Source organism: Centruroides vittatus, unplaced genomic scaffold (genome assembly GCF_030686945.1).
Source record: "Centruroides vittatus isolate TY-2023 unplaced genomic scaffold, ASM3068694v2 contig_1246, whole genome shotgun sequence".
Taxonomy (NCBI): Eukaryota; Metazoa; Arthropoda; class Arachnida; order Scorpiones; family Buthidae; genus Centruroides; species Centruroides vittatus.
Window position 1 is genome coordinate 303,708 of NW_027120796.1, and position 16,421 is coordinate 320,128.

Consider the following 16,421-nt stretch of genomic DNA (forward strand, 5'->3'; position numbering starts at 1 on the left):
GGAGAACAACACTACATCTCAGGGTTAGTAACACTTCCATACAAACAAACCAAATTTTTATTAGGCGAGGAATTTTTCAAGGAGATTCCTTGAGTCCTCTCTGGTTCTGCTTAGCCCTGAACCCATTATCAAACATGTTAAACAACACGCAATATGGTTACAATATCAGACATGAAAAAACAACACAGTTTACACTGTCACATCTCATGTACATGGATGACATAAAACTTTATGCATCCACACAAAAACAACTTCATCAACTCCTACAAATCACACATTCATACACCAAGGACATACAAATGGAATTTGGCCTAGATAAATGCAAAACAGTTCACAAAGAAAAAGGAATCCTGAAGAAAGAAGATTTTGCACTTGGAAATGGAGACGTTATTGAATCCATGGAAGAGGGCGAGTTCTATAAGTATTTAGGATTCCAACAGGCCAAACTAACAGAACATACACAAATAAAGCAAAGATTAATTAAAGAATACCAAAGTAGGTTAAATGCTATTTTCAGAACACAGTTAAATGCAAAACACACAGTTAAAGCAATAAACACATATGTCATCCCAGTACTCACATATTCTTTTGGAGTTATACATTGGACTCACACAGATCTTGAGCAACTCCAAAGGAAAACAAGAACAACACTTACTAAGCATAAACAACATCATCCTAAATCCGCCACAGAAAGATTAACCCTTCCACGTAAAGATGGCGGACGTGGCCTGATTGACATAGTTAACCTTCACTACAAACAAATACAGTCACTGCGAGAGTTTTTCTACAAAAAACAAGAAACATCACAATTACATAAAGCAGTAACTCTAGCAGACTCGAATAACACACCATTAAACTTACACTCACATCATATGGACACAACACAACATATAAAAAGCATAGACACCATTAAGCAATCGTGGGCTCGAAAGGCACTCCATGGCAGGCATCCTTACCATCTGGCCCATGATTTTGTTGACAAAACTGCGTCAAACAGCTAGTTAGCTCGGGGATGCCTCTTTGGGGAGACGGAAGGATTCATGATTGCCATACAGGATCAGGTCATAAATACTAAAAACTACAGAAAACACATACTCAAAGATGCAACACTCACAAATGACACATGCAGAAAATGTCACATCATGCCAGAAACTATACAACACATCACCTCTGGTTGCAAGCTCTTGGCACAGACAGATTATTTACACAGACATAATCAAGTAGCAAATATAATACACCAAGAGCTTGCAAAGAAACACAAATTAGTAGACATCCACGAACCATACTACAAATACATTCCACAGACAATATTGGAAAACAACACGCACAAAATGTACTACGACAGAGCCATAATCACAGATAAAACAATTTACCACAACAGACCAGACATCACACTCATTGACAAACACAATAAAATCACATACATTATAGACATATCCATTCCAAACACTCACAATATACAAAACGCATGCACTGAAAAAAATTAGCAAGTACACAGAACTCGCCCAGGAAATAAGGCATCTGTGGAGGATGGATAGGGTGCTTATTGTACCTGTTGTTCTCTCCTCTACAGGTGTCATACCACACACACTACACAAAAGCCTGGGCACATTAGAATTGAATAGAAACACATACATCACACTACAGAAGGCCACTATATTGAATACATGTCATATTGTGAGAAAATTCCTGAATACAGACACACACACTGATACACTTCTTTAATTTCTGCTTTGGTTACTATGCCTTGACTTTGGTCCGGCATAGTACACAGCCACCGGTGTTAACCGAGTATATCTCACTTAACCCAACATAATAATAATATATAGTTTTTAAATAAAAATCTCATAACAGATGGCGCCACACACAAATTTAATTTTTTTTGACGGGAAAGTTACGCAACTCGTTGCTGGATCTACTTGCAGGATCTCGCTATCGAAAAATTTTATTAGAAAAAGTTTCGCTTCGTTAAATTTATTTATTCTTCGAGGGGACGACAGAATTATTTTTTTTTGTAGTTCTACTATATAAATATATGCACATCGGTTAAAATTTTTTTGATTTTTCAATTTGATTATTCAGTTCCGAATAAGGAAAAAAAAAAAAAAATATCGCAGCATTACTTTTCGTTCGAATTTAATTGAATATAAATTTATTTTATTAAACTTCTTCATGCGAGTAGGAAATGTCGAATATTGAAAATCGATCGTGTCATTTTTCGATGAATTTAAACAAGCACAATTCTTAAAATAATAAATTATATAATTGTTATCATTCAAAATCAATCGAATACAATCAAACTTGATTTTATACCGAACTATACTAGTTATTTTGAATGATTGCCATAACAGATATATCTTTAAATTTGACATTTCAAGCGCTACCATTGCTTAGATATATCTGAAATAACTCTATTATCGATTTTCGATGTTTCCTATCTACAAGATACTTTCAATGGAAGCGAAATTTCTTTATAGATTTAACAAAATTAAAATATACAAAACATTGAAAATACAATGGAACCTGTGTAAACTGGACTCGTACGTCACCGAATATTTTTTCCGGTTTGGCAGTTCCGTTTTCAACAGGTTTTTTTTTTTTTAAACATAGAAAATAGCTAAGAATTTTTCCCGTTTAGACAGGTTTCCATTTTGTTAAGGTTCCGTTTTTGACAGGTTTTATTGTATTATTTTTTCCGTATTTTATTAAAATTCATAATTAGTTTACTTTTTACTCTCACCTAATCAAGAATTTTATATGTGAAATTATTTCCAGAAACAGTTATTATTTAAAACATAATTTTTAAATTCTAGATTAAGCTATTACATATCTGTATATACATACTCCAAATTACATTAGCATAGTAGATAGCTCTGTTTATAATTATTATCATCATCATCATCCTTAATATAGGAATAATAGAATAGATGCTAACTTGGTTAATTAGGAAGTTACGTATGACTTTAATGCATATAATTTATAAGAATTTCATATAAACCACATAGAATTTCTTCTATCCGTGAAAGTAATACTTATCCAAGTATCATTTCACATTTATTTATTTATTATAAATAAATAATTCGGATAATTTCGAAAGTATTTTGAAGAGTTAGAGGAGAAGACAGTTGATGGAAGATGGAAGGAGGAGGAAAGAAATAAAGATTGCTTAGAGAAGAATGCAGTTGCCATTCAGACTGTGACAGCAGATTATGACACGAATGTGTTACATAACTCAAGATTCCTAATCTCATTCAAATCCTACTAAAAACGGTGCCATTCCCTTCTATACTAAGTTAATAAATTTCCTAATAAGCTACGTGAAAAGTCTCAAACGGAATTTTCAAACGTGGAATAAATTTTCTCGAGCCTTACACAAAGTCTATGAAAACTTATAAATAAATTTCAGATGTGTGTGTGTATATAGATTATCAATAGTTTATACAAATTATTTTAAAATTGTAAATTCGTTGTATATTTAAAATATAATCGATTTAATATAAGCTTCGATAATCTTAGAATTTTAATTTGTTAAGGTGTAAACTTATACTGTACGAGGATTGTATCTTTAAATATCTGGGCTGTAGTACTGTATGGGAGAATTTATATACAGTTACAATCAATTCTTCGAACAATGGCATTATAAATTTCATAGCTTGGAATCGTATGTCGAAGTCGATCGGTTTTCAATAAAAATCCGTTTAATTCTCTGGAAGAAATAATCGCTTGTCGATGAAGACAATAAAAAGCTATTTTACGGCAGTTTTTATTTTTTAATTTTTGAAGTTTTAACATTGTATTATATAATAGAAATGGCTCACTAAGAAGAATGTATAAGCTGGAACACCCTTAGATGGGTTTGCACTTAAAAACGACAGCATCCAAGCTAGCTTAACAAATACAATCTTTTATTTATCAGGTACCTGATCCTAGAACACGTTTCTGGCGGTGAATTATTCGATTATTTAGTTAAAAAAGGACGCCTTACACCAAAAGAAGCTAGAAGGTTTTTCCGCCAGATAATTTCAGCCCTCGATTTCTGCCACAGTCACTCTATATGGTGAGTTTGAATGAATTACTGTAAAGAAATGATCTACATCTTATAAATTAATATATTTAAATTCGTTCATTGTATCAATACAATAAATTCACACGATATTTTATCTAGCCACCGTGATTTAAAACCAGAAAATCTCTTACTCGACGATAAAAATAACATTAGAGTCGCTGATTTTGGGATGGCTTCGCTTCAAGTCGAAGGCTCCATGTTGGAAACGTCTTGTGGTTCTCCTCATTATGCTTGCCCAGAAGTGATTAGGGTAAATAAATAAATAAATATATATATATATATATTAACTATTAAAATTGATTTTTATGTAAAAAATGATAACGTATGTTTACTTGGAAGGGCGAAAAATACGACGGAAGACGTGCAGATGTATGGAGTTGCGGAGTTATATTATATGCATTGCTTGTGGTAAGTTTGATTAATAATAAATTAAACTGATTATCCTGCGAAATTTAGCTTATTTGGAATATCTTAGGGTGCCTTACCATTCGATGATGACAACCTTCGTCAGTTGTTGGAAAAAGTGAAGCGAGGTGTTTTCCACATTCCCCATTTTGTATCTCCAGATTGTCAAAATCTTTTGAGAGGTATGATCGAAGTGGATCCGGAAAAACGAATGGCTGTGAGTACCAAATATAATGTGTATTATTTTAATTTTGACGTTCAGAAAGCCTCATTTTTTTCTGAAATCTCTAAAAAATTCTTGTTTATTTTCCAAATTTATTCAAGATAAAAATTTCTAATTAAAAGATTCAATTTTGGGCTGCAATCTGAAAAAATTGTAGGCCTATAAATTCCCACTATCTATCTGTCTTTTCTTAATATCGAGAACGGCGTTAGATAGATGAAAATCGAGATCAGATATGGAAAGATTAGGGGCAGGAGATCCCTATTAACGATATACAAATTTCCGATATATACCGGAAGTCGCGTGATTTCAATTCAAAAGTTTTTCCCAGAATGGTTATATAGATGACCGGCATGATTCTGTTGTTATCAGGAAAGTATAACGTACACTAGTAATTTGAAATCGAGAGAATATATTTTAAATTAAATAAATTTTAAAAAATATGATTAAAAATTGCAGCCGGCATCGTGACGATATCACAATAATTTTTGCTCGTATTATTTTATATTTCCAGGAAAATTCTTATAATACGAAGCCATTAATAACTTTTTCTATAACTTCTTGTTAATTCTATGAAGATTATACCATAGCAACCGAGGAATAAATTCTCCTCGGTTGCTATGGTATAATCTTTATCAGAAATAAACCCTGGTTCTAGCTCTTCCAATCGTGTTTTGGTTCTGTTCAGATACCGTTATATTCAAGACTCACGATGTATTTGTGGCTCTCGTAAGAATCAACCCAGAAATTTATTAATGAATTCTTTTTTACTAGAACTTTCATGTTTTTTTGTTAAAATTCTTTAGAAACGAAATTAAGAAGATTTAATGCAGTAAAAAGTTCATTAATAAATTCGCCCATTCGTAGACTTACTTTATTTTTTAAAGACTTTAGAGAGTCTTAGAAACGAAAAATAAAAACAAAACTGTAAGAATAATTAATTCGGATTCTTAAGACACGTCAATAAATAATTATATTTTATTTATAGTACATAAAACCCTGTAAATATATATATATATGGATTTTTTGTAAATATTCTAAACAAAGATTTATTATTATTATTACTTTTTTTGGCTGTTACTAAATTCGAAATCTATAAAATTTCAAACAGTGTCATAATAGATAATGACCGAGATAATGGACCGACTATTTTTCTCATTTCACGTGTAAATTACTACGGAGCCATTTTGAAGGGAAGAGTGTAGATACTTGATTCTTAAAGTATATTTCATCATTTTGACTCTCCTACAGTTTAGAACTATGCTTTTAACTTCTCTTTGTCGGCCTCCAAACAATATCCCACTACAATAGTGATAACGTAGCGTAATGTTACACGATACAAGAGACGAGTCCATTCCAAAACTTTCATACATTAAATATCGATTTATTGGGTGGTTTATAAGTATAATTAATGTATTATTTGGCTTTCGAATGAGAAACGAGTCTTGAAATCTTAAAATTACCTCTACTTTTTCATTTGGAAAAGTACTTTCTACAGATCTGTAACGTCCAATGATTCATTTACTGTTGAATCGACATCAGGAAAGGCTCCTTCAAATGAAAATTGGAGAAATTAAGAAAGAGAGAGAGAAAAAAAATAAAATAAAGCTGTTAAAGAAATTAGATTTTAAGGCGAATGGACTAAGATTAATAGTAAATTAATCCAATTTACTGTAAGAAATAAACTAACAGTAAATGAATTTTTAAAATTTTTTAAGGTTATTGTTTTTTTTTCTTTTTTTTTAAATATTAAAAGTTAATTTTTTAAAAAAAGATTTATACCTTTAAAACGTTTATATAATATTATCAGATTCATTAAATTCATTTTATTGCTGGAGTTTATTTAATTTAACGAAATAAATAAAATAGCATTATTAAATTATCTTCAGTCATAAGTATAATTAAATTAATGTGTTATTAATTATATTAGTTGCTTCTGAAGAATGTAATTAGCGCTCTTGATTTTAATTAAATATCCGATTAGAGATTAGTTAAAATAGAGAAAGGAATGGCAAAAGATCTTAAACGTATCGGAAAAGTATGATGATATATAATCTACAGGAAGATCAGATAATCCGCAGTGTAAACATTTAGGAATAGTTGATTTTTCTTGGATGGGAGAAGCTAATGACTATGAATATTACTATACTGATTCAAAGACGTATGCCTAACAGTTATTCGATTTTAGGAAATATTCTAATAATTTTCAGGAATGTTTATAAAGTTTTTTCCTTATAAAATTAATAACTGGAGCTGAAATTATTCTTCGAATTCAGTCATTACTTGGACTTAATCGATATTCTTGTTTACGTAAAGGTAGCGTATAGAAACTTCGTCGATAGAAGTGGATATCGTAGGGGCAGTGTGGATTAAAAGGTGGATAGTCGAAGGAATTTGAAGACAGAAGCGTGGTGGATAAGTGGATACGTAGAATCTGGATACTTTGAAACAATGTGGATAACGGTCGATACGTTGAAGCAGCGTGGATAAGGGTCGATAAGTTGAAACTAGAGTGAATAGGTTGAAGCAGCGAGGATAGGTAGATATGTAGAAACGGCATGCACGGGGGTGGTTACGTAGAAGCAGCGTGGATAAGTAGAAATGGCGTGACTAGGATGAGAGTCGATACGTTGAAGTAGAGCAAATAGAATGGAGTGTTGAAATTAGCGTAAATTTTTTAGAAGAAACGAAGATAATGTTAAAATTAGCGCGGTTAAAAGCTTAATGTATCAAAATTTTCAAAATATTTCATGCGGATGAAATTAAAAAAACCGATATAAAGTTAAATTCCTACACAGGATGTGTTGAAGATTGGAGAAATTTGTAATCGACTTTTGAAAGTCTCCCGAAACTTTCCTAGAAATCGTCAGAATGTTTCACGCGGATTTTATTTATTTATCGACTTTTTTGTTTTTAATGAAGAGTAAACCATTTTATGGCCTTTTGGAAATTGAGTCTATTTCCGTTTATAGAGAGACGAGAGAATCTTTGAATACAAAATTCGGATCAATAAATTGATAAAAGTCGAGAGACCTTTTAAAAAAATTTTAATAGGTTTTGTGTCGTGGCATTTAAATCTTGCTCTGTATTCATTTTTGTCATTTTTACAGCGTCACTATCCGATTATCTGCCAGTAAATTCCTGATAGTTTCCGTGTGATGCCCGATTCAATTCATTTTATTAGGTGTATAAACATATACATTTACTAATAGATAGGTAGAAAGTTAATGGACAGAGAAATGTATTTACGTTTCTTATCTATAGGCCAACAGCGGCAGAAAATATTTCGTATACTTGTATGAAGTCGCAGAACAATATAACTTTAGGGTATAGACTCAAAAATTAGGAGGTAGTAGCCGGCTGACGGCAAGCCTAAACTGAAAATATATATAGCTGCCATAAAAGTCATTACATTCCAGTCTGCCAGTTGATAATTACGAAAGGCATTAGCGTGTGTTAAAATTCATAAATTTTTAGATAAAATGAAGGAAATAAGAGGATAAAATTTTCGGAAGATGCTCTTATTTAACAGAATTCATTATTATTCTACACGTGATTCGCGCTCTAAAACTTCATCAATATCTCCAAAAAAAAAAAAAAAATTAAATTTTCACTATTTTTATACTCTAATCATGGTTTAGAATTGTATTTTAATAATTCTATATCTTTAATATAATCAAATTTAGGCAGGAAACTATGCAAAGCCGACAAATTTAATACGTTTGGAAGCAGTTAAAGGAGTTGTAGGACGAGTTTCGCATATATCAAACCTGCAAGATTAATTGCCGAAGCTTTCCCGCTTTTTGTCTTTCCTCCTGCACGGATAATCTGCGAACGAATAATCGAGAGTTAGTTGTATAATAAATAGGGAGTAAGGAAGTCGGAAGACAGATATAATTGATAAAGTCGTAGATAGACTGCAATTGACTACGATAAGAAATAAAAATGTTCAGGGCCAGGAATATAATCGATACAGGAGAGTTCAAATGATTCAGCAGCTGTCTCCATCCAACGACTTAACTTTAGCTAGTTCATAAAGTGACATGAGAATTATATATATATATATAATGCACTGTCTCTGCTAGAAATTAGCATACAATAGGAAAATAATAATGATAATAATAAAAAAAAATTGACTTTATATTTTAAGTATTAAACGCTGTTCATCATTAAATTAATTTTTATTGAAGGTGATTAAAATTTTACATGTTTTAACATTTATTTCCTTTTTTTTTTTTTAAATTATAGTTAGCAGATGTGACTAAGCACCCATGGGTGATGGCGTGAGTACAGATTCACTATTCATAACCCGACAATACACAATATAAGTGTTATAATTGGATATTTATTGATATTTCTAGAGGAAACAAGACAGAATTAGAGTTAGAATTACCCATGAAAGAAGTCGTACAAGTAAGTTATTTATTAAGTTACGAATATAACTAAGTCCGTGATTAACATACGTAAATATTGCAGACACACATCATACCAACAGTCGACGACTTAGATCCCGATGTACTATCCAGTATGACGTCCCTAGGTTGTTTTAAAGATAAAGAACGACTACTTCAAGAATTACTAAACGAAACGTAAGCGAAATTTTAATTGGTTTACGAGCTTTTTTTACACTGTTCTCGTGACAAAATTGATTCCTTCCATAGCCACAACACGGAAAAAGTCATCTATTTCCTGCTCCTGGATCGCAAGAAACGAAAACCCTCGTACGAAGACGAAACAGACGTCATCATTCGCAATCGATCAGAATCGGGTGAGAAAACATTAATATTTTCAAAAAATAATAAATTGCCACATTTAAAATCTGACTATTGCATTACTTTACCGACAGCCGATCCTCCCAGAAAGAGGGTAGATACCTGTCAAGTTAATGGAAGAGCAGGCCCCAAGTAATATATTTTTTAAAAAATATATATATATAAACAGGGTCGTTAAACAATTCTAATTGTCGTTACTGTCGTTCTTAGATACTCGTTCGAGTTGTTGACAGAAGGATCTCCCGTAACGACGCGAAGGTATCCATACGCGTAAGTGGGCATTCCTATTTTATAATCTTGGTTCTGGATATGTGAAGAGATTTCCAATTATAGTGAATTGATTTTTCTGTGAATAGAAGGGGAAGGAGAAGCGGCAGCTGCTTACACTCCTCCAGTCCATCGGTGTCTCCTCTCAGTTCTCCTAAACCAACAGCTCGAGGACCGACCGAAGACAGTCCATTGAGTACCCCGCCCGGTTCACCGAATCTCAACCAACCATATTGGAAATCTCGTCTTTCCACCATCCGTAATAGCTTCCTTGGCAGCCCGCGCTTCCATCGTAGGAAATTGCATAGTAAGTTAACATATCCGCAGATATCACTTAAAAATAAAGGAAAATATACACGCGATTCTTAACGTTTATTTACCGTAAATTGTATAAAATATATACTTTAATAACTAGGCTGCGATTGAAAAAAAAATTCGTTCTTCCTTAGTCTCAAGATAGATAGATGAAAGTCGAGAGCAGATATGTAAAGAGTAGGGGCAGGTGGCCCCGATTAACTTTATATTAACTTCCGGTCTAGACCGGAAGTCACGTGATTCCAATTCAAAAATTTCCCCAGAACGGAGTTAAATGACCTGCATGACTCCGTTGTTATCAGGAAAAGTATGATGTACAGGGGTAAGATACTATAATTTGAGATCGAGAGCATATATTTTAAATTAAGTAAATTAATAATTGAAGCCCGTGATGATGTCACAATAATTTTTGCTCGTTTCTACTGAGGTGTTTTGAGCTGCATTCAATACATAACGGCTCAAGACTCCTTTCGATATATTTTATACGATTTATAATGTAAATTTTAAGTATAAAAGGTTTAATTACTTTATAATCCACATTCACATATACTGTAACTTAGAATTTTTTATTTTAGCGAGCTTCCAATTTGACATTTTAATTCAAAACATAACGACTCCGCGTATCTTTCATTTAAAAATGGTAATTCTAATGATGTATTCTAATCGTACGTTCGCAAAAGTCATTAAATTATTTTTCGAAACTATCTTCCAACAAAGGAAAAAAAAAACAACTTAAAGGTCACTACCATTTTGGGGAAAAAATCACTAACGGTCATTGAACTTTACTATAACTTCACTACTCAAGTTACTATTCACTCCGGATATATACTAATTAGTAGATTTTCATTAAAATTTCTCCAGTTTTACATATTTATTAAAAACATTGTAATTATTATTAATTAAAACTTAATAAGCACGCCATTCTTACATAGATAATGCGCTAAGTCCACAATTTTCGGGGTTTCGGTACAGATAATTTAACGTTTTGTATATATAAAATATAGGGATTTACAGGGGTGGGTAGAGGAGGAAAAACTGCTTAGGTTCAGAGTATGTAACTTATTAACACGAGGGACTGTTGGAAGTCAGTTCCTCTATTGAATTCTTCACTAGAAAGAGCAGTTTAATATATCTACAAGCTTTTTTCTTTTGAAATATTTTTATTGCTAATACCAAAAATAAGCAGCAAAAAATTTTAAAAGTTTAATAATATATTTTATGTCGCTCCCGATACTTTTTTCGAATTTTATTTTATATATATTTTTTAAATCTTATATTTAAATCTGTTAAAGTTTATCTGCTGTAGAGCTAGGACGTGCGAAGAATGCCTTTAAAAAAGATACATGTATTAAAAAATTAGGTTACATTCTTATAAATAAAATATCATCGTACTCCGGAATTTTATATCTTTTTACACGAAATATTTTAAAATTAATTTCGAAAATTCTTTTTTAATGTTTAAAAAGTATTAAAAAATGGATATTTTTATTTATATTAAGAATGGTATTTATTACCCGAATTTATTAAAAATTATTATTTTTTTGGAGCGAAAATATTTAAAATTTTAAGTATTTTGATAACGTAAACATAATTAAAATCATATTAAAATGTATTTAAACATAGTAATTTTTATTTTTAAACGGAAAAAAAAATTAATAATTTCAATAACACCGGCTGTTATAATGCCTCAAGCATCAATTCTAACGAATTTAATTGGTAAATATTTATAAATATCGTATTTAAATCCAAACAAGTTGAGAGTAAATGTTAAATAAGAAATTAAGAAAACAATTTTATCCTTTAAAACAAAATCTTTTTAAGCACTGGAGCGAGAATGTAATAATTTCATTATAAATAAGACGATTTTCCAACTATTTTTAGCTCTTAAATTGAAGAAATATTTTCTTTTAACAGAAAATAGAATTAAAATATTCTTTAATAGATTTTACAGAGAGCACATTTCATTCACTTTATTTTTTTAATCCAAAAAATGTGCCCCCCCCATTTTCACTCTCTCAAAAAAAAAAAAAAAAATTATTTATTTTAAAACGTAATTAGTTATTACAAGTACATGAATTTTAAGATTCTTTGATTATTTCTTGCATTATCCTCGTACGGATTTATATATATACTCAGCAGAGATTGTTTAATAGTTCTACATTTAACTAATGCTACTTCAATTATTAATTGGGTATGTGCCTCACACACAAAACAGTAATTGGTCTACATTTGTGGATCTCAGTACCTCTTGCATGTATTTTTTTTTTGGTTCGGTTGGCCAGGATAATGAACACAAGAGAAAGGCTTTCTATGAGAAATTGGGCCAAATTTAGGTGTTAGACATAAAGAAAACCTGGAAACTTCTATATGGCTGGTCCAGTAGTGGATACCAATCTGGATCCAACTATTAGTTTTCAGTGATTTTATTTGCTGGTCACCGGTTAGCAATTAGTTTTTTTTGAGTGTGATGTAAACTGTTGTTCCAGGAAAGGCCTGACACATAGTAAGAAAAGTAGTAACTTTTTAATATTCTGATGTATTTATCATTATTTAGTCTTCTCTCAATATGCGAGAATTTCAAATTAGCTGCAATAAAATAACTCCAGAACCTTTTTATGATATTGTTTTGTACGGTTTAGTTGAATATTTATTTTATATTGATATAAGTCAATATAAAGTTCCTCTCTAGATTATTAAAATTCATTTTGTCAATAGATCCCTTTCTTTATATTTTGCTAAACAATATTGATACACATTTAAAATATATATTTGTAAGCTTGACACGCCATTGGAGTATCACTAATGATACTAGGTAATTTGTAAACAATCGAGATTAATTTGATTCAAATTCTGTACTAACAATCATATCATTGTGAGGTGCTGTTTTATATTCACAACTGCTTTTCCTTTATGTTGGGGAGATACCAAACCGGCCGCTCTCTTTTGTTATTCTACTGCAAATATTGGATGTACTAATACCACTAGTATTAGGAACATCCCTAACAATTTGACTATAGTTATCTGAAATGTCAATATTTTTTATCATTTATATTTGTAGTCTAGCATAATAATTAATGTTTAATTTATTTTACTGCATATAAACATATTCAAATTAGTTAAAAATAATCATTTAAAGGGTTCTGTATCAGGAAGTATACAACTGTATTAAAAATAATAATGATGATGTAAATAATAAATATAATTTTTCTTCTTATAAATGAAAATTATTGACAAAATAATCAATTCTGTAACAAAACAGAAAGATAAAAAACAAAATAAATTTGAAAGAATAAGGAATTAAATATAGTATAATACTGCTTTTTCATATATATATTTCATACCGAACATTTGAAAATATAGAATGGCATAGGTTTCTGCAGAAAATTTCCACAGGGTGGGGCAAAACTTGGAGGCAAATAATTACATCAATAAATTTTCATTTATTTATTTAAATTTTTAAGTTTCTTCACAAGTAGGTAATAGAATACAGTATTACATCAATACAAAAAGACAGAAAAAGCATCCCAAGGTCAAAAGTGTGTGGGTTACATATCTCATTCACTTTTATAATTATAATTTTTGGATCTTTTTTATTCGACACCAGAGGGAAAGTCTCCATTTTCCCCCCTCTGTGGACACCCAGGTGGAGCAGTCACAAAGTTCCTATGTATTCAATTGTCTCTTGGGTATCTCATCTCAGTTAATGTGTCTTGACAAAAGATTTAATGGACAGCAATTCAGAAATGGATGCAATATTGTGCTCCTTGTCAAAATCCTAACTTAATACAAAATAATTCATTTGCTTTGGGAGAATTTTTAGAGAAAATTTCTCAACTTCACTCTATAAAGATCTTCTCTTCTTTAGAAGAAGGGTGATATCATCTGGAAGAGTATAGGAAAAGTAAAAATGTGTGGAAAAGAGGGAAGATCTAAATAACAGTTAAGTAACACATATAGGAACTGTATAACCATTCTGTACATAAATTATTATATTTTTTTATATAAAATCTACATTCATTCAAACTTTAATTATTACGATATGAGGGAGCCATCTAATTTATTTTGGATATCTTTTAGCAAACTTAATCAAGATAAAATCTTATAATAAATAAATTATCATCATTTAAGATTTATGAGATGCAATAATGGATGAAAGACTAACAGTTTAAAGACTTATACTGAAATGCATCATCTCAATGTTGTTTAAATCAAAATCTAAAACTATAATTTTGATTCAAACAGCATTAGCATGGAAAGGGGCAAGAACAAGATGCAAATGAAATATTTGTAATTATTTCAACAATGTTTTGTCATAGTCTTTGAGTGAGAAGATAGTGTGCAATTAAATAAAGATGCATGTTCAAGATAACTGCTATACCTGTTCATGATCTTTATTATGATCTCTGTTCTATAGTTTATATTTTTTGATAAATGCAATAAGTTCATTCATAATTCAATGAGATAAAATTCATAAAAATACATGATACATAATACAGTATCAATTAGTTTTTTTTTCCAATTTAAGAGCCATCTTTCAGAACAAATTTATTATCTAAAGATTTGAATGAACATCGAAATTTTAACAATGAAATTTTACATCATCTGATAACTTTTAGTATTTCATCAATAGTTATTTTAGTTTAGTTATCTTTTTTCTTTCTTTCTAGCACCATCAAATTCAGATGAAGTTGGGCTTACACCTGATTCGTCTCCTGAGTAAGTATTTATTCTATTTTTTGAAATTTGTTCAAGTATCAAAGTGTATATTTACTAAAATAAATCTTTTAAACAGATTAGCAAAGAGGTCCTGGTTCGGAAGCCTTATGACTAGTGAGAGAGACGAAAACCATGTAATTTTATTAAAAGACAGGCCGTTGAGTTCGGTGAAAGCTGATCTGATCCATGCCTTTCTTTCGGTAAATACCCATGCATACCTTTTATTATTTTTATTGCCGTTAAAAAAAGAAAGAAAATTAAATTTTCAAAAACTTTCAAAGATTGCAGATCTGAGTCACAGTGTGGTTTCGCCAATGTCCTTCCGGGTAGAATACAAAAGGCCTGGTAGCTCAACTATGTTTCAGAGAAACGTCCGGTTTCACGTTAACATAACCTTAGTTAGTGGAGGAGGAAATGACGAAAGGAATGGAGACAGACCGTCACTCTATTGTGTTAGTTTTACTCTGATATCAGGTAAAGCAACCAGTCAATTTTATGCAAATTTGAATTTGTAGAAAAGAAATTCATACTTTATACTTTAATTTAGATTTGTCTTGATGTACCTAAATGTTATTTGGTTTCAGATAGATCCAAAAGTGGTTCTCTTATGACTGTAAATTAAATTCTATTCAAGTTGTTATTTCAATTTTTTATCCCCCAGGTCCAATTAGACGGTTCAAAAGGTTATGCGAACACATCCAAGCCCAAGTATTAGGTAGACGACCCAACCAGTCTCCGAGAATCAGTCGAAGACCGACGGCAGAACTGAGTGACAGTTCTTCGTGTGGTTCTGAATCTCTGAGTCCTACGCCGACCCGTGTCCAAGTTGTAGATGATCTGGCACTAACAGCAGCCACAGTCACAGCCATGGCCGCCATGTCGCGTTGCAAATCGGATCAGGATGCGACGGCAGACATATTCGAACGTGAAGCAAAGATATCCAACCAGAGGAGAGAATCTAACGGTAGGAGACTGAGTTACGAAACACGCAGCACACGTGACAAAGTGTGACCATAATTTAATCCAACGAAATCGTTTGTTTTAGATCTTTAGGAGCCTCGCGATTGGTTGGCGATGAAGCGGCCGCGAGGTCGACCGCAGGGTCGACACGTCTCCTAGATGCTTAACCTTGATTTCAAATCTCCCTTATACTTTCCTGAAAATTGAACCTTCGTCCTTAGGTTTGCCGTCCGAAGAAGTTTGTTTAGAGAATAGTTGAATTTTGTTTTTCTCCAATGAGTTAGCGACTTAATATCCAATGGGACTTTATGTCGTGTGTAGACAGAACACGAAGCTCTGTCTTGATGTATAGAACATGTATTGTAATGTGATGGAATAAACATCCTGTTTTCTTACCATCTCTATGCTATAATGGCAGTGGCCGTGAGAAAAAAAAAGTCTATCAAAACGGTATGGGACATATTGTGCGAAAGATCCTTTAATATCTTGTACAATCATATTAGCATAGAATTAGCGAACTTATTAAATATTTAAAAACCCCATCGACCCTAAAGCCAGATCACGTACGATATCCCGTTAGGCTTTAGGTGCCAGAAGTACCATAGATCTGGCATTAATTAACAATTCCTACTACGGCCCGAGCCGAGAATTTACATATTCCTAAGCACCACAGTATGTCCCATACTAAAATCATAAT

General features: G+C 31.6%; 1 protein-coding gene across 5 annotated transcripts in view; it reads left to right on the forward strand.

Moving 5' to 3' along the window:
* LOC136988139 (serine/threonine-protein kinase BRSK2-like) overlaps positions 1-16,119 on the forward strand; it is a 43,617-nt gene extending 27,498 nt beyond the window's left edge. For 3 of the 5 annotated variants that reach the window (XM_067285969.1, XM_067285985.1, XM_067285994.1), the window contains 14 exons: positions 3,917-4,057; positions 4,166-4,316; positions 4,406-4,474; positions 4,542-4,688; positions 8,943-8,977; positions 9,056-9,107; positions 9,171-9,283; positions 9,356-9,598; positions 9,677-9,736; positions 9,823-10,040; positions 14,716-14,764; positions 14,841-14,964; positions 15,046-15,238; positions 15,426-16,119. In XM_067285969.1, the coding sequence (XP_067142070.1) occupies positions 3,917-4,057; positions 4,166-4,316; positions 4,406-4,474; positions 4,542-4,688; positions 8,943-8,977; positions 9,056-9,107; positions 9,171-9,283; positions 9,356-9,598; positions 9,677-9,736; positions 9,823-10,040; positions 14,716-14,764; positions 14,841-14,964; positions 15,046-15,238; positions 15,426-15,775 (1,945 nt within the window). In that variant the 3' untranslated portion in view covers positions 15,776-16,119. The remainder of the gene's footprint in view (positions 1-3,916; positions 4,058-4,165; positions 4,317-4,405; positions 4,475-4,541; positions 4,689-8,942; positions 8,978-9,055; positions 9,108-9,170; positions 9,284-9,355; positions 9,599-9,676; positions 9,737-9,822; positions 10,041-14,715; positions 14,765-14,840; positions 14,965-15,045; positions 15,239-15,425) is intronic. The other 2 variants (XM_067285972.1, XM_067285976.1) reach the window with 2 other exon arrangements.
* Positions 16,120-16,421: the final 302 nt, after the last annotated feature.